General features: G+C 42.1%; 1 protein-coding gene across 7 annotated transcripts in view; it reads left to right on the plus strand.

Annotated features, from left to right (window-relative positions):
* Positions 1-11,093, plus strand: part of cmc4 (C-x(9)-C motif containing 4 homolog (S. cerevisiae)) — a 13,756-nt gene extending 2,663 nt beyond the window's left edge. For all 7 annotated transcript variants that reach the window (XM_070882094.1, XM_070882097.1, XM_070882095.1 and 4 more), the window contains exon 3: positions 10,763-11,093. In XM_070882094.1, the coding sequence (XP_070738195.1) occupies positions 10,763-10,884 (122 nt within the window). In that variant the 3' untranslated portion in view covers positions 10,885-11,093. The remainder of the gene's footprint in view (positions 1-10,762) is intronic.
* The last annotated feature ends 7,902 nt before the right edge of the window (positions 11,094-18,995 follow it).

The following is an 18,995-nucleotide window of genomic DNA, read 5'->3' on the forward strand; positions in this document are numbered from 1 at the left end:
AGTCTGACACTCATCCTATATTCTGTATCACCTATCATAAATTAGTTTGTTTATTACACAACCGTTTAATCTCATTGAGACATTAAGGTAATGCAGCTGGGTTCTGACTATTATTGAACAGCTTCACATGGTGTTTGATATCGTATCAGCTACAATACAACATGTAAATGATCAAACATAAAACAGATTAAGTTGTGCAATACAACATTGGTCTGGTATGAAGTTTAGCTTCATACTTTTGTGCATTTCCCTTACAATAAACTGACTGACAAAGGATGACTAATAGCTTCCAAAAAGTTGATAACCCAAAGCACTTTTGTACTTCGCAATAGAATTCTTAATTTTAGTAAAAGGTAAAAGAAATGACATTTGAAGTTTCTACAGATCAACCAGACCATCACTTATCCAAAACTTATTTTAACTTACTCTCCCACGTTCAACCCCCTTCCAGACCCAGTTCACAGAGACACTATGCCCAATTCAATTCCTCATCCATGCAGAGGCATTGTATTCTATTCAATTCCCACTTTTTCAGATACACGCTCCTTCCTCTCCCCATAAGTTAAATCTGGCACTCTGCCCCTCCAACTCAGTTAAGCCAGTACCTTTCATCCTTTTAGAATCATAGAAATGTACAGCACGGAAGGAGGCCATTTTGGCCCATTGTGTCCGCGCCCGCTGGCCGCCCAAGAGCTATCTAGCCTAATTCCACTTTACAGCTCTTGGACGGTAGCCCTGTAGGTTATGGCACTTTAAGTACACATCCAAGTATCTTATAAATATGGTGAGGGTTCCTGCCTCTACCACCCTTTCAGACAGTGAGTTCCATACCCCCACCATCCTCTGGGGGGAGAAATTTTCCCTCATATTTCCTCTAAACCTCCCCCCAATTACTTTAAATCTATGCCCCTGGTTGTTGACCCCTCTGCCAAGGGAAACAGGTCCTTCCTAACCACTCTATCCAGGCTCCTCATAACCTCAATCAGGTCTCCCCTTAGCCTCCTCTGTTCCAAAGAAAACAGACCCAGCATTTTCAATCTTTCCTCATAGCCAAAATTCTCCAGTCCAGGCAACATTCTTGTAAATCTCCTCTGCACTCTTTCCAGTGTAATCACATATTTCCTGTAATGTGCACCAGATCTGCACACAGTACTTGAGCTGCGGCCTAACTAGTGTTTTATACAGTACAAGCATAACCTCCTTGCTCTTGTATTCCATGCCTGGACTAATAAAGGCAAGTATTCCATATGCCTTCTTAACCACCTTATCTACCTGGCCTGCTACCTTCAGTGATCTCTGGACCTGCACTCCAAGTTCCTCTACACTTTTCAGTGTCGTACCATTTAATGTGTATTCCCTTGCCTTGTTAGACCTCCCGAAATGCATTAACTCACACTTATCCGGATTAAATTCCATTTGCCAATGTTCTGCCCACCTGACCAGTATATTGATATCTTCCTGCAGTCCCCCACTTTCTTCTTCATTATCTACCACTAAAATAGGCTTATTTTAGTGTCATCTACAAATTTCATACCCCCAACATTTAAGTCCATCATCATCACAGACAGTCCCTCGGAATCGAAGAAGACTTGCTTCCACTCTAAAAATGAGTCGTTATGTGGCTGAACAGTCCAATACGAGAACCACAGTCCCTGTCACAGGTGGGACAGATAGTCATTCAGGGAAAGGGTGGGTGGGACTGGTTTGCTGCACGCTCTTTCTGCTGCCTGCGCTTGATTTCTGCATGCTCTTGACAACAAGACTCGAGGTGCTCAGCGCCCTCCCGGATGCAGTTCCTCCACTTAGGACGGTCTTTGGCCAGGAACTCCCGGGTGTCAGTGGGGATGCAGCACTTTATCAGGAAGGCTTTGAGGGTGTCCTTGTAAAGTTTCCTCTGCCAACCTTTGGCTTGTTTACCGTGAAGGAGTTCCGAGTAGAGCGCTTGCTTTGGGAGTCTTGCGTCTGGCATGCGAACAATGTGGTCTGCCCAGCGGAGCTGATCAAGTGTGGTCAGTGCTTCAATGCTGGGGATGTTGGCCTGGTCGAGGACGCTAATATTGGTGCGTCTGTCCTCCCAGGGGATTTGCAGGATCTTGCGGAGACATCATAGGTGATAATTTTCAAGCAACTTGAGGTGTCGACTGTACATGGTCCATGTCTCTGAGGAAGTAGAATGGGAGCAGAAGCAAAAGATAGAAAGAAGAAATGTAAAAGTGGAGGGCAGAGAAACCTAAGGCAAACAGCAAAAAGGGCCACATTACAGCAAAATTCTAAAGGGGCAAAGTGTGTTTAGAAAGACAAGCCTGAAGGCTCTGTGCCTCAATGCGAGGAGCATTCGGAATAAGATGGACGAATTAACTGCGCAGATAGCAGTTAACGGTTATGATGTAATTGGCATCACAGAGACATGGCTCCAGGTTGACCAAGGCTGGGAACTCAACATCCAGGTGTATTCAACATTTAGGAAGGATAGGCAGAGAGGAAAAGAAGGCGGAGTGGCATTGCTGGTTAAAGAGGAAAATAATGCAATCGTAAGGAAGGACATTAGCTTAGATGATGTGGAATCGGTACAGAATATCAAAGGGCAGAAAACGTTAGTGGGAGTTGTGTACAGACCACCGAACAGTAGTAGTGAGGTTGGGGACAGCATTAAAACAAGAAATAAGAGATGCGTGCAATAAAGGTACAGCAGTTATCATGGGTGACTTTAATCTACATACTGATTGGGCTAACCAAACTGGTAGCAATGCGGTGGAGGAGGATTTCCTGGAGTGTATTAGGGATGGTTTTCTAGACCAATATGTCAAGGAACCCACTAGAGGGCCGGCCATCCTCGACTGAGTGATGTGGAATGAGAAAGGACTAATTAGCAATCTTGTTGTGCGAGGCCCCTTGGGGAAGAGTGACCATAATATGGTAGAATTATTTGTTAAGATGGAGAGTGACACAGTTAATTCAGAAACTAGAGTCCTGAACTTAAGGAAAGGTAACTTCGATGGTATGAGGCGTGAATTGGCTTGAATTGACTGGCAAATGATACTTAAAGGGTTGACGGTGGATAGGCAATGGCAAACATTTAAAGATCACATGGATGAACTTCAACAATTGTACATCTTAGTCTGGAGTAAAAATAAAACGGGGAAGGTGGCTTAACCGTGGCTGACGAGGGAAATTAAGGATAGTGTTCAATCCAAGGAAGAGGCATATAAATTGACCAGAAAAAGCAGCAAACCTGAGGACTGGGAGAAATTTAGAATTCAGCAGAGGAGGATAAAGGGTTTAATTAAGAGGCGGAAAATAGAGTACGAGAGGAAGCTTGCCAGGAACATAAAAACTGACTGCAAAAGCTTCTATAGATATGTGAAGAGAAAAAGATTAGTGAAGACAAACGTAGGTCCCTTGCAGTCGGATTCAGGTGAATTTATAATGGGGAACAAAGAAATGGCAGACCAATTGAACAAGTACTTTGACTCCATCTTCACGAAGGAAGACACAAATAACCTTCCGGAAGTACTGGGGATCGAGGGTCTAGTGAGAAGGAGGAACTGAAGGATATCCTTATTATGCGGGAAATTGATGGGATTGAAGGCCGATAAATCCCCGGGGCGTGATAGTCTGCATCCCAGAGTACTTAAGGAAGTGGCCCTAGAAATAGTGAATGCATTGGTGATCATTTTCCAACAGTCTATCGACTCTGGATCAGTTCCTGTGGACTGGAGGGTAGCTAATGTAACACCACTTTTTAAAAAGGGAGGGAGAGAGAAAACGGGGAATTATAGACCGGTTAGCCTGACACCAGTAGTGGGGAAAATGTTGGAATCAATTATTAAGGATGAAATAGCAGCGCATTTGGAAAGCAATGACAGGATCGGTCCAAGTCAGCATGGATTTATGAAAGGGAAATCATGCTTGACAAATCTTCTAGAATTTTTTTGAGGATGTAACTAGTAGAGTGGACAAGAGAGAACCAGTGGATGTGGTGTATTTGGACTTTCAAAAGGCTTTTGACAAGGTCCCACACAAGAGCTTAGTGTGCAAAATCAAAGCACATGGTATTGGGGGTAATGTACTGATGTGAATAGAGAACTGGTTGGCAGACAGGAAGCAGAGAGTCGGGATAAACGGGTCCTTTTCAGAATGGTAGACAGTGACTAGTGGAGTGCCGCAGTGATCAGTGCTGCGACCCCAGCTCCTTGCTATATACATTAATGATTTAGATGAAGGAACTGAGTGTAATATCTCCAAGTTTGCAGATGACACTAAATTGGGTGGCGGTGTGAGCTGTGAGGAGGATGCTAAGAGGCTGCAGGGTGACTTGGACAGGCTAGGTGAGTGGGCAAATGCATGGCAGATGCAGTATAATGTGGATAAATGTGAGGTTATCCACTTTGGAGGTAAAAACACGAAGGCAGAATATTATCTGAATGGCGGCAGATTAGGAAAAGGGGAGGTGCAACGAGACTTGGGTATCATGGTTCATCAGTCATTGAAAAAGTTGGCATGCAAGTACAGCAGGCGGTGAAGAAGGCAAATGGTATGTTGGCCTTCATAGCTAGTAGATTTGAGTATAGGAACAGGGAGGTCTTACTGCAGTTGTACAGGGCCTTGGTGAGGCTACACCTTGAATATTGTGTACAGTTTTGGTCTCCTAATCTGAGGAGGAACGTTCTTGCTATTGAGGGAGTGCAGCGAATGTTCACCAGACTGATTCCCGGGATGGCTGGACTGACATATGAGAAGAGACTGGATCAACTGGGCCTTTATACACTGGAGTTTAGAAGGATGCGAGGGGATCTCATAGAAGCAAATAAGATTTTGACGGGACTGGACAAGTTAGATGCGGGAAGAATGTTCAGAATCAGGGGATACAGTCTTAGGATAAGGGGTAGGCCATTTAGGACTGAGATGAGGAGAAACATCTTCACTCAGAGTTGTTAACCTGTGTAATTCCCTGCCGCAGAGTGTTGTTGATGCCAGTTCATTGGATATATTCAAGAGGGAGTTAGATGTGGCCCTTACGGCTAAGGGGATCAAGGGGTATGGAGAGACAGCAGGAAAGGGGTACTGAGGGAATGATCAGCCATGATCTTATTGAATGATGGTGCAGGCCCGAAGGGCCAAATGGCCTGCTCCTGCACCTATTTTCTATGTTTCTATACAAGAGGGCGCGTATTACTACAGCCCTGTCGACCACAAGCTTGGTGGTAGATTTGAGGGCCTGGTCTTCGAACACTCTTTTCCTCAGGTGGCCGAAAGCTGCACTGGCGCACTTTATGTTGCTGACATAAATCAGCACAATATATACCACAAAAAGCAAGGAACTGAGTCCTGCAGAACCCAGTGGATACAGCCTTCTAGTCACAAAAACACCCATCAACCATTACCCTTTGCTTCCTGCCTCCGAATCAATTTTGGATCCAACTCACCACTTTGCCCTAGATCCCATGGACTTTTACTTTCGTGACCTGGCTGCCATGTGGGACCTTATCAAAAGTTTTGCTAAAATCTATTTACACTACATCATACATCATGCGCACTGCCCTCATCGACCCTCCTGGTTACCTCCTCAAAAAATACAATCAAGTTAGTCAGACATGACCTTGCCTTGACAAACCCATGTTGAATGTCCTTGATTAATAATCCATGTTTTTCCCAATGAAGATTTATATTGTCCCTCAGGATTTATTTCTATAATTTTCCTACCACTGAGTTTAAGCTGACTTGCCTGTAATTACTCTCTCTATCCCTTTCTCCCTTTTTAAACAAATGTACAACATTAGCAGTCCTCCAGTCATCTGGCACCACACTTGTAGCCAGAGGGGATTGGAAAATGATGGTCAGAGCCTCTGCTATTTCCTCTTTTGCTTCTCTTAATAGCATGGGATACATTTTATCTGGGCCTGGGGAATTATCCACTTTCAAAGCTGCTAAGCCCCTTAATACATCCTCTCTCATTATCTCGTCGAATATTTCACACTCCTCCTCCCTCATTGCAAAGTCTGCATTGCCTCTCTCTTTTGTGAAAGCAGATGCAAAGTATTCATTAAGCATCCTACCCACGTCTTCCACTTCCACATACAGATTTCCTTTATGGTCTCTAATAGGCCCCACTCTTTCTCTAGTTATCCTCTTGCTCTTAATGTATTTATAAAACATCTTTGGGTTTTCACTGATTTTTCTTCCCAACATTCTTTCATGCTCTATCTTTACTTTCCTGATACCTTTTTTAATTGCACCTCTGCAGTTCTTATACTCCTCTAGAGATTCTGCAGTGTTGCGTTCTCGGTATCTGTCATAAGCTTCTCTTTTTTTCTTGATCTTACCCTGTATTTCCCCAGTTCAAGATGTCACTCCCCCCTCCATCACCCCCTCTATTTATCTGACACCGTCCCCTACCCCAGTTCATGCTGGCACTGGCTCCTCACTCCCTCTCAGTTCGTTCTGGCTATTTCCTTCCTTTCCTACCTACCCCAAAGCACTACTCTCAGCTGCTGCCCCTTTCTTCCAATAACACTCATTCTGTTATTCACTGTTCCTTTTATTGCCATTCATTCTTCCCCTGACTTACATTGCCATCCATTTCCAGTCCACCTGCTCCTACCAGGATTGGTTAACTAATTCCTGCCTACTGTATACAGAGGCTGCAATCTGAGTGCTGGGAGTGGCACAGATAGGAGACATGAACTTGTTCAGATGTATTAGCCACACTACTCGGGAGCAGTTAGACATGGGAGGGGAGAAAAAAGGAGCCTGGTTGTTGCTTAATGTGACTGTCGGGATTTTATGTCTTTTAGTTCTAGGGTGTTGATTCTATTTTTCCTCTATCAGTCAGTGTTTTCCCTTTTCTAGTCTTTATCAGGCTGTGACTCTCCTGCAACTACTTCTAGGTCAGTGCTTGGAGAATTTGATGGGCCTGATATTGTAAGTAAGGTGGACTATGATGTCATCAGTATAGAGTGCTTTAATTGAGACAGTAGTTGGGACACTACAATAGATCTCAGCACCCCTGGTCTAGGAATGGGCGAGGAAAATAAAATCAGGCACAGTTAGAAACATAGAAAATAGGAGCAGTAGTAGGCCATTCGGCCCTTCGAGTCTGCACCGCCATTCAATATGATCATGGCTGATTCTCTATCTCAACACCATATTTCTGCCTTTTCCCCATACCCCTTGATGCCTTTTGTTTCTAGAAATCTATCTAGCTCCCTCTTAAATATATTCACTGACTTGGCCTCCATAGCTTTCTGTGGTAGAGAATTCCACAGGTTCATCATCATCTGAGTGAAAAAATTTCTCCTCATCTTGGTCTTAAATTTCCTACCCCGTATCCTGAGACTGTGACCCCCTTGTTCTAGACTTCCCAGCCAGGGGAAACATCCTCCCCACATCCAGTCTATCCAACCCAGTCAGAATTTTATTCTTTTAAATTCTAGTGAATACAGGCCTAGTCGACCCAATCTCTCCTCATACGACAGTCTTGCCATTCCAGGAATCAGTCTGGTGAACCTTTGCTGCACTCCCTCTATGGCAAGTATATCCTTTCTTAGGTAAGGAGACCAAAACTGCACACAATACTCCAGGTATGGTCTCACCAAGGCCCTGTATAACTGGAGTGAGACATCCTTGTTCCTGTACTCAAATCCTCTTGCAATGAAGGACAACATACCATTTGCCTTCCTAACTACTTGCTGCACCTGTATGTTTGCTTTCAGTGACTGGTGTACAAGGACACTCAGGTCCCTCTGTACATCGACACTTCCCAAGCCATCACTATTTAAATAATATTTTGTCCTTATGTTTTTCCTACCAAAGTGGATAACTTCACATTTATCCACATTAAACTACATCTGCCATGTGTTTGCCCACTCACTCAACCTATCTAAATCGCCTTGCAACATCTTTGTATCCTCCTCACAACTCACAATCCCACCTAGTTTTGTGTCATCAGCTAACTTGAAAATATTACATTTGGTTCCCTCATCCAAATCATTTATATATATATATATATATTGTGAATAGCTGGGGCCCAAGCACTGATCTCTGTGGTACCCCACTAGTCACTGCCCACCACCCCGAAAAAGACCCGTTTATTCCTACTCTCTATTTCCTGTCAGTTAACCAGTTTTCAATCCATGGCAATACATTACCCCCAATCCTATGTACTTTAATTTTGCACACTAACCTCTTATGTGGGACTTTATCAAAGGCCTTCTGAAAATCCAAATACACTACATCCACTGGTTCTCCCTTATCTATTCTATCAGTTACTCTTCAAAAAACTCCAGTAGGTTTGTCAAATATGATTTTCCTTTCATAAATCCATGTTGACTTTGTTTAATCCTGTTGATATTATCTAAGTATGCCATTATCACATCCTTTATAATAGACTCCAGCATTTTCCCTACTACTAATGTTAGACTAACCAGTCTGTAGTTCCCCATTTTCTCTCTACCTCCTTTTTTAAATAGTGGGGTTACATTTGCCACCCTCCAATCTGCAGGAACTGTTCCATAATCTATAGAATTTTGGAAGATGACAACCAATATATCTACTATTTCCATGGCTACCTCTTTTAGTACTCTAGGATGCAGATCATCAGGCCCTGGGGATTTATCGGCCTTCAGTCCCATTAGTTTCTCCAGCTACTAATAAGCATTTCCTTTAATTCCTCTTGTTCACTAGACCCTTGGTTCCCTAGCATTTCTGGGACATTATTTGTGTTCTTTTTCATGAAGACAGAACCGAAGTATTTATTTAATTGTTCTGCCATTTCCTTGTTCCCCATTACAAATTCTTCCATTTCTGTCTGTAAAGGACCTACATTTGTCTTCACGAATCTTTTTCTTTTTACGTACTTGTAGAAACTTTTGCAGTCGGTTTTTATGTTCCTTGCAAGTTTACTCTCATGCTCTATTTTTCCCCTCTTAATCAATCTCTTGGTTCTTTTTTTGCTGAATTCTAAACTGCTCCCAATCCTCAGGCTTCCTACTTTTTCTGGCAACTTTGTATAACTCCTCTTTGGATCTAATACTATCCTTAATTTCTTTTGTTAGCCATGGTTGGACCATTTTTCCTTTTTATGCCAGAAAGGAATGTATAACTGTTGCAATTCATGCATTCGTTCCTTAAATATTAGCCGTTGTCTATCCACCGTCATGCCTTTTAATGAATCTTCCCAATCTATCATAGCCAATTCAGTCCTCATACCTTCGTAGTTTCCTTTGTTTAGATTTAGGACCCTTGTTTCAGATTGGACTACTTCACTTTCTATCTTAATAAAGAATTCAATCATGTTATGGTCACTCTTCTCTAAAGGATCCCACACAACAAGACTGTTAATTAACCCTTTCTCATTACACAATACCCAATCTAGGATAGCCTGTTCCCTAGTAGGCTCCTCAACATACTAGTCTAAAAAACCATCTCGTACATACTCCAGGAATTCATCTGCCACAGTATTATTACTAATTTGGTTTGGCCAGTCTATATGTAGATTAAAGTCACCTACGATTACTGTAGTACCCTTGCTACATGCATCTCTAATTTCCTGTTTGATGCCGTCCCCTACGCTACCGCTATTATAGACAACTCCCACCCAGACTGATTCTTAGCTCCACCCAGATTTTCTGAACCAATATCCTTTCTCACTATTGCTCTGATTTCATCCTTTACTAACAATGCCACATCACCCCCTCTTCCTTTTTGCCTGTCCTTCCTAAATATCAAATATCCTTGGATATTCAGTTCCCAACCCTGGTCACCCTGCAACCATGTCTCCGTAATTGCACCTATATCGTATCCATTTACATCTATTTGCGCTATTAATTCATCTACCTTATTACAAATGCTTCGTGCATTCAGATACAATGCTTTTAAATTTGTCTTTTTAACATTATTAGACATCTTAACATGATTTTGTGCTATAGCCCTATTTGTCTTACCGCTATTTTTTCTTACCTGGACCCTATTTGTTAGTGCACTCTTTTGTTTGTATGCACTGTCCCTCCCTGACATAATCTGGTTATCATTACCACAATCACTTTCCTGCATTGCTTCCTTTTCTTTTCTCTTTAGCATTCTAGATTGCTACTGCGACCGTCCTCTCCCCCACCCCCCTTATTTAGTTTAAAGCCCTGTCTACCTCCCTAGTTATTTGGTTCGCTAGAACTCTGGTCCCAGCATAGTTCAGGTGTAGTCCATCCCCACGGAACAGCTCTCTTTCCCAAGTATTGGTGCCAGTGCCCCACGAATCAAAACCCACTTCTTCCACACCAACCTCTGAGCCAAACATTCATCTCCCTGATTCTATTACCTTTGTGGTTCTGCTTTTCAATTTAGTCCCTAGCTGTTCAAACTCTCTCAGCAGAACCTCTTTCTTAGTCCTTAATTCTTGTTCCTAATCCTTTCCCTGTGCCTCCTGCTGGAAAGTGGGGATATTGGTTGAGGACAGGATCAGGCTTTGCTGTGATACTTCCCACAATCAACTGCCTGTCACACAATATCTAGACTCATATAATGGCTGGCCCCATAGAACTATGAGTTAGTGCATTCAGAAGAGAAAAAACTGGTGGGTAAAAAGCAGTTTCAGCTCCATCACATTGTTCAGCTCCTTAACTCCTCCCCCAGAAGTACCACCAATATTCAGCAGTAACTCCTCTGTTCCCCAGCTGGGGGCACTGGTAGAAATTCCTGCACGAGAGCCAAACTGGATGAACGCCTATGATCAAGGGATGATTCATACCTTTTCATGTTTCTTTTACAGCTAATCATTATCAGGAAAGCAAATGTCAGCACGTGATCCAAGAAATGCACAAGTGCTGTAAGAGATATGGAAAGACATCAATTTGCTGTTCAGGCTTTTTGAAAGAAGAAGAAAAAACCTGACAGCACTCATTACTAGTGGGTGCAAACTCTTTGCTCAAGCCTCACCTTTTCAGATTGGCAAGTCACATTGCTACTGAGCACTCAGGATTGGTAAAAGGGTATAACGAGCACAGTGATGTCCTGAAATCCACTCCCAGTCAAATCAGAAGTGTACAGAATGGCACAAAAAATGAATTTAATAATGTATTAAAATTTTACACTTGACAATTTTCTGGCCATCAACTGTACATTATTTCTTGTTAAATTGTCACTAATGGTATCTCAGTTATTTAATCCTAGAATGTGAATATCATGTATTACCATGAGCATCCTAATGATGGAGGCAAACTCTGTGTAGGATTTGAACCATTTAATACATTGATTATAAAAGTGGGCAGGAATGCAATCAATGCAGTAATCACAGTTGTTATAAACCACCCTTCAGAATATACAAGAACATCTGAGCCCCTCAATTAGATTAATGTAAATTGCTTCCTGTTAATCTGTTTATGCCAGAATGCCAATATAGGTATTTACTAGCAGCAGAGGTACTTGCCTATATATTCTCTTGGCTCCCTCCAGAGGCATTAGAGTGCACAAAGAGGCAGCTTCACCAGCCTCTCTTATAAGATAAGCATTTCTTCCTAAAGTCACAAGTTACTAGTATGAAGTTATTAGTAGAGCAAGATGTTAAAGCAAACACATTAACTAATTTCTACTAGGCCTCTCAGGCCTGTTGCGTTTCCAGTTCTTTCCTTAATGCAAAATCCTCCTGTAAACTCAGGTGATGCTGAGTAAAAACACTTCTACTGTACCAGATTACATTCTTTATAGGAACCTTCTTCATCCAGCCGAAGAAATGACCACACTAGAAGTGGAATGACCTCTAACCTTCAATGTTGGGTCACAGCTTTCCGAAGAGTAACACAAGGTATACTTTGTTATTTCAATGTAATTTGCCCTGATCTGGCTCTCCACAGTGCTGCTCTCCTGGACTGTCTGCATCTGCCGCAGATACAGTATAGTAATTGAATGCCTAAACCCGACCAGACATCAGTGTTGGGATGTGCCTTGACTCCAGTGCCAGTCTCTTGTTCCCTCCCAGTCAGCCTGCAGAACTGTAAGCACTGTTGTTATGCCGCTAGGTTTGTCAGTTTGAATCTGGAGGGCTCAGTGTTTCGGAAACATCTGTACAGTGCCGCTCCCTCTATTGGGGATAAAATCCTATGCTGATCAGAGTCAGAGAAGGAAGAGCTCAGGTTTCGAGTCCGAGAGGGGAGACTCGCATTAGAGTCAGAGTAGGTGGCTACCCCAACATTGATTTTAGATTTGGCAGTGGTGCTGTAGAGTCCAGGTATGTAGGATTGGCCCTTTGCATACATCAGTTTTTGCCAGGGCCCTTTCAGTTTCATAAATTGAGTTTTATTTGTCCATTTTTATAAAATGGTTTTTGAAATGTTCTTAAATTTTGAGATTATTCAGAATATTTAACAAAATGTTTAATATTACAGTACACTAATTTAGTAATAACAGAAAAACTTAACTTCCAGTCACACAGCTAATACTTTGCTGGTGCCATCTCCCTATGTCTGAAGGAAATCATCAGAAAGATGCACTGGAACACTGTCCATGATTAGCATAGCCATAGAAAGTTTCTATTTCTGATTGAATTCATAAATGAATATCTTGATGTACATTCAAGCATTAAGTAGGGCTTTGTAGTTAAGGCAAAGGGAACAGAGGTTAAGATTCTTGGAAACATGAACATATAAAAGTAAGACATAAAAGCAGGAGTATGTCCTTCGGTCCTTCGAGCCTGCTTTGCCAATCAGTAAGATCATGCCTGATCTTCTACCTCAACTCCACCTTCCCGCACTATCCCCATATCTTTTGGTTCTCTTAGTATCCAAAAATCTATTGATCTCTATCTTGAATATACTCAACAACTGAGCATCCACAGCCCTCTTGGGTAGAAAATTGCAAAGATTCACAACCCTTTCAGTGAAGAACTTTCTCCTAATCTCAGTCCTAAATTACCCCTTTTTTCTGAGACCCCTAATTCTAGACTCCCCAGCCAGGGGAAACATCCTCCCAACATCTACCCTGTCAAGCTCCTTAAGGATTTTATATCTTTCAATGAGATCACCTCTCAATCTTCTAAACTCTAGGGAATATAAGCCTAGTCTACTCTCCTCATAGGACAATTCCTCCCCATGCCAGGAATCAGTCCAGTGAACCTTCATTGCACTGCCTCTAAGGCAAGTATATCCTTCCTTCGGTAAGGAGACCAAAACTGTAAACAATACTCTAGGTGTGGTCTCACCAAAAACCTATATAATTGTAGTAAGACTTCTTTAGTCTTATACTCCAATCCTTTTATAATAAAGTCTAACATACCATTTGCTTTCCTAATTGCTTGCTGTACCTGCAGGTTAACTTTTTGTGATTTGTGTACAAGGGCACCCAGGTCCCTCTGAATACCAACATTTCCCAATCTCTCTACATTTAAAAAATATTCTGCTTTTTTGTTTTCCTACCAAAGTGGAGAACTTTGCTTTTCTCCACATATTTTATTTGCCATGTTCTTGCATTATATTACATTTGCCATGTTCTATATCCCTTTGCAGCCTCTTTGTGTCCTCTTCACAACTTGCTTTCCCACTTAGCTTTGTATCTGCTCAAATGCTGCTGAAACCCTCCTCTATGCCTTTGTTACCTCTAGACTTGACTATTCCAATGCGCACCTGGCTGGTCTAGTACGTTCCACCTTCCATAAGCTTGGTCATCCAAAACTGCTGCCCGTGTCCTAACCCGCACCAAGTCCTGTCAGCCATCACCTCTGTGTTCGCTGACCTACATTGGATCCTGGTTAAGTAATGCCTCAATTTTAAAATTCTCATCCTTATTTTCAAATTCCTCCATGGCCTCGTCCCTCCCTATCTCTGTAATCTCCTCTAGCCCCACAATCCTCTGAGATATCTGTGTTTCTCTAATTCTGACCTCTTGAGCATTCCTGATTTTAATCGTTCAATCATTGGTGGCTATGCCTTCAGCTGCCAAGGTCCAAAGCTCTGGAATTCCCTCCCTTAACCTCACTACCTCTCTTTCCTCCTTTAAGACGCTCCTAAAAACCTACCTCTTTGACCAATCTGCCTTAATATCTCCTTATGTGGCTTGGTGCCAAATTTGTTCTGTAAAGCTGTGAGGAGCCTTGGGAAAGTTTACTACGTTATATGAGTACAAGTTGTTATTGTTATCATCAGCAAACTTGGATACATTATATTCGGCCCCCTCATCTAAGTAATTAATATAGATTGTAAATAGCTGAGACCCAAGTACTGATCCTTGTGGTACCACACTAGTTACAGCCTGCCAACCCAAAAATGACCTGTTTAGTCCTACTCTCTGTTTTCTGTCTGTTAACCAATCCTAAATCTATGCTAATATACTACCTCCAATCTCATGAGCCCTAATTTTGTGTAATTACTTCTTGTGTGGCACCTTATATAATACTTTTTAAAAATCCAAATACACTGCATCCACTGGTTTCCCCCTTATCCACCCTGCTAGTTAAAACCAATGTTTCCTGAAAGCTGCATGGCCGCGCAGTGCTCCAGGGAACCTGCGCAGTTGATTTGCCAGCTTTTTAATACAAAAAACGCACATACGTGGTATTTTGAATGGCTTACGCAGCAACTTAAAGAGGCCGCGTGGATCAAAATAAAATTAGAGGGAACATTGGTTACAATCTTAAATAGCTCCCAACACATTTGCCAAAGCCGATTTCCCTTTCATAAATTCATGTTGACTGCTCATGATTTCTAAGTTTTGATACCACGTCCCTAATAATAGATTCTAGAATTTTGCCTACTACTGATGTCAGGCTAACTGGTCTATAGATCTGTTTTCTCTGTTCCCTCTCTTGGATAGTGGGGTTACATTTGCTACATTCCAATCTGCGGGGACCGTTCTAGAATTTAGGGATTTCTGGAAGATCAAAATCAATGATCCACTATCTCTTGGCCTACACCCTAGGGTTTTAAAAGAGGTGGCTATCGGGTCAAGGGGATTTGTTGACCTTCAAACCCATTAATTTCTTCAGTACTGTTTCTTTACTAATACTAATTTCTTTAAGTTCCTCATTCTCACTAGGTTCTTGGTTCCCTACTTTTTCCTGAATATTTTTTATCTTCTTCCGTGAAGGGATTAAGGGGTTATGGGGAGCAGGCAGGGAAGTGGACCTGAGTCCATGATCGTATTAAATGGCGGAGCAGGCTCGAGGGGCCGAATGGCCTACTCCTGCTGCTATTTCTTATGTTCTTAAAGTATTTGTTTAATGTCTCTGTAATTTCCTTATTCCCCATTATAATTTCTCTTGACTCTGCTGTAAGGGACCCACATTTACATTTGCTAATCTCTTCCTTTTTACCTACTTTTGGAAGTTTTTACAATCTGTTTTTATGTTTCCTGCTACTTTACTCTCTTCTCTCTCTATCAATTTCTTGGTCATCCTTTGCTGAATTCTTCCAGGCTTACTATTTTTGGTAACATTATAGGCCTCTCCCTCCCCTCTCCATTTTACCTAGCTCGTCTAAAAGTCCTGGAATATTTATTTCCCAACCATGGTCACTCCGCAACCGCATCTCTGTAATGGCTAGAAGATCAAACCCACTTATTTCTATCTATGCTATTTTGGTGCGAATGCTTCGCACATTCGGATATAGTGCCTTTAGCTTTAACTTTTTTCCCTTTTCCCCTGATGTCACCTTAGTCACTGTGGCCCTATTTACCTTTGTTAAGCTTTCTGTCCCGCTCAGCTTATTTTTATTCAAATCGCTACTCTGCTCTACAGCCTTGGCATTTTTCTTACTGGGAATTTAACCTTTCCTGAATTCTCCCAACCCCCTTCACTAGTTTAAAGCCCTATCTACCGCCCTAGTTATTCGATTTGCCAGGACACTGGTCCCATCCCAACAGATTCTCCAGTACAAGGAGGCTCAATGTCTGATTGGCATTGTTACAATTGTGAGAAGCTGTGCCAATGTTACGCTTCCTGTTGGGTTGCATTTTGTAGAACAGGCTCTGTCTTAGCCTAGACGTGTTCTGCGACAGGATTTCCTTTTCACTTTTCTATATCTTTCCTTGAAGGAGGCATAAGATATGAAGGTGGCTATTTGGTCCATCTTATCAATCCCTGCCCATCACAGCATAAATCATTCAAAATCTTTTGTTTCTACTATCATATCCAGAAGCCCACTGCATGTGTTGTTTATTGTGTGAACTTCCTGACAACAGCCCACAATAACAAAGGCAGACTCCTTCAGGTTCTCCCTTACAGCATGTTATTTCCATCTATTTCTTCTTAAACTACATTTATCGTCCTTGTGCCAATTGATGAATGGCCAACAGCATTGAAGACAAAGATTGGAAGAATTACATCTTGTGAGAGGCAGACCCTCGTCGAAGTTTTGTCAGATGGACCTCTCAAACCCAGAACCTCCACCACCTAGGACAAGGGCATGCAGACATGTACATATTTCTGTTCCTTATCACGATGTCAAAATCCTGGAGTCCTTAGCACCAGCATTCTGAGAGCACTTTCATCACGTATAGTGCTTCAATCAGCATCCCCTCTCCCCACAAGAAGTATGATAGGCTTTTTACTGCAACTTGGGTGTTGGCTTTGCTTAAGCTATCGTCATCATGGATTACCTCCAAGGTCTATGGGCACTTCTTGTAGCTCTCCGGCATCACCTGTAAAAGGAGGCTGCATTAAGCACTTCTGGCAGCCCAGTGACAACCCAATAAGAATATCCCATGTCCAAGAACTTTATACAAGACTGCTGCAGTAACTTCACAGCCTGGCTATTGTCCACATTAGCTATTACTTGGCATCTATTTGGGTGTTTGCTAGTGCTGTTGGGGAAGGTTTAAACTAATATGGCAGGGGGGGGAATCTATGCAGGGAGACAGAGGAAAGTAAAATGGGGCAGAAGCAAAAGGTAGAAAGGAGATGAGGAAAAGTGGAGGGCAGAGAAATCAAAGGCAAAAATCAAAAAGGACCACATTACATAATTCTAAAAGGACAAAGATGTTTAAAAAAAACAAGCCTGAAGGCTCTGTGTCTCAATGTGAGGAGCATTCGTAATAAGGTGGATGAATTAACTGCACAGATAGCTGTTAACGGATATGATGTAATTGGGATTACGGAGACATGGCTCCAGGGTAACCAAGGCTGGGAACTCAACATCCAGGGGTATTCAATATTCAGGAAGGATAGACAGAAAGGAAAAGAAGGTGGGGTAGCGATGCTGGTTAGAGATTAACTCAATAATAAGGAAGGACATTAGCTTGGATGATGTGGAATTGTATGGGTAGAGCTGTGGAACACCAAAGGGCAAAAAACGCTAGTGGGAGTTGTGTACAGACCACCAAACAGTAGTAGTGAGGTTGGAGATGGCATCAAACAGGAAATTAGGGATGCATGCAATAAAGGTACAGCAGTCATCATGGGTGACTTTAATCTACATATAGATTGGGCTAACCAAACTGGTAGTACTATGGAGGAGGGTTTCCTGGAGTGTATAAGGGATGGTTTTTTAGACCAATATGTCAAGGAACCAACTAGAGAGCTGGCCATCCTAGACTGGGTGTTGTGTAATGAGAGGGGATTAATTAGCGATCTTGTTGTGCGAGGCCCCTTGGGGAAGAGTGACCATAATATGGAGGGTGACACAGTTAATTCAGAGACTAGGGTCTTGAACTTAAAGAAAGGTAACTTCGATGGTATGAGACATGAATTGGCCAGGATAGACTGGCGAATGATACTTAAAGGGTTGACAGTTGATAGGAATGGCAGACATTTAAAGATCACATGGATGAACTTCAACAATTGTACATCCCTGTCTGGTGTAAAAATAAAACGGCGAAGGTGGCTCAACCGTGGCTAACAAGGGAAATTAGGGATAATGTTAAATCCAAAATAGAGGCATATAAATTGGCCAGAAAAAGCAGAAAACTGGAGTACTGGGAGAAAATTAGAATTCAGCAGAGGAGGACAAAGGGTTTAATTAAGAGGGGGAAAAGAGAGTATGAGAGTAAGCTTGCAGGGAACATAAAAACTGACTGCAAAAGCTTCCATAGATATGTGAAGGGAAAAAGATTAGTGAAGACAAATGTAGGTCCCTTGCAGTCAGAATCAGGTGAATTCATAATGGGGAACAAAGAAATTGCAGACCAATTGAACAAATACTTTGGTTCTGTCTTCATTAAAAACCGAGGGTCTAGCGAAGAGGAACTGAAAGAAATCTTTAATAGTCAGGAACTGGTGTTAGGGAAATTGATGGGATTGAAGGCCAATAAATCCCCAGGGTCTGATAGTCTGCATCCCAGAGTACTTAAGGAAATAGCCCTAGAAATAGTGAATGCATTGGTGTTCATTTTCCAACATTCTATAGACTGGATCAGTTCCTATGGTTTGGAGGGTAGCTAATGTAATCCCACATTTTAAAAGGAGAAAACAGGGAATTATAGACTGGTTAGCCTGACATCGGTCGTGGGGAAAATGTTGGAATTAATTATTAAAGATGCAACAGCAGCGCATTTGGAAAGCAGTGACAGGATTGTTTCAAGTCAGCTTGGATTTATGAAAGGAAAATCATACTTGATAAATCTTCTAGAATTTTTTGAGGATGTAACTAGTAGAATGAACTAGGTAGAACCATTGGATGTGGTGTATTTGGACTTTCAAAAGGCTTTTGACAAGGTCCCACACCAGAGATTAGTGTGCAAAATTAAAGCATGTGGTATTGGGGGTAATGTATTGACATGGATAGAGAACTGGTTGGCAGACAGGAAGCAAAGAATAGGAATAAACGGGTCCTTTTCAGAATGGCAGGCAGTAACTAGTGGGGTACCGCAAGGTTCAGTGCTGGGACCCTAGCTATTTACAATACACATTAATGATTTAGACGAAGGAATTGAATGTAGTATCTCCAAGTTTGCGGATGACACTAAGTTGGGTGGCAGTGTGAGCTGTGAGGAGGATAAGTGCTGCAGGATGACTTGGACAGGTTAGGTGAGTGGGCAAATGCATGGCAGATGCAGTATAATGTCGATAAATGTGAGGTTAT

Source organism: Pristiophorus japonicus, chromosome 6, assembly GCF_044704955.1.
Source record: "Pristiophorus japonicus isolate sPriJap1 chromosome 6, sPriJap1.hap1, whole genome shotgun sequence".
Lineage (NCBI taxonomy): Eukaryota > Metazoa > Chordata > Chondrichthyes > Pristiophoridae > Pristiophorus > Pristiophorus japonicus.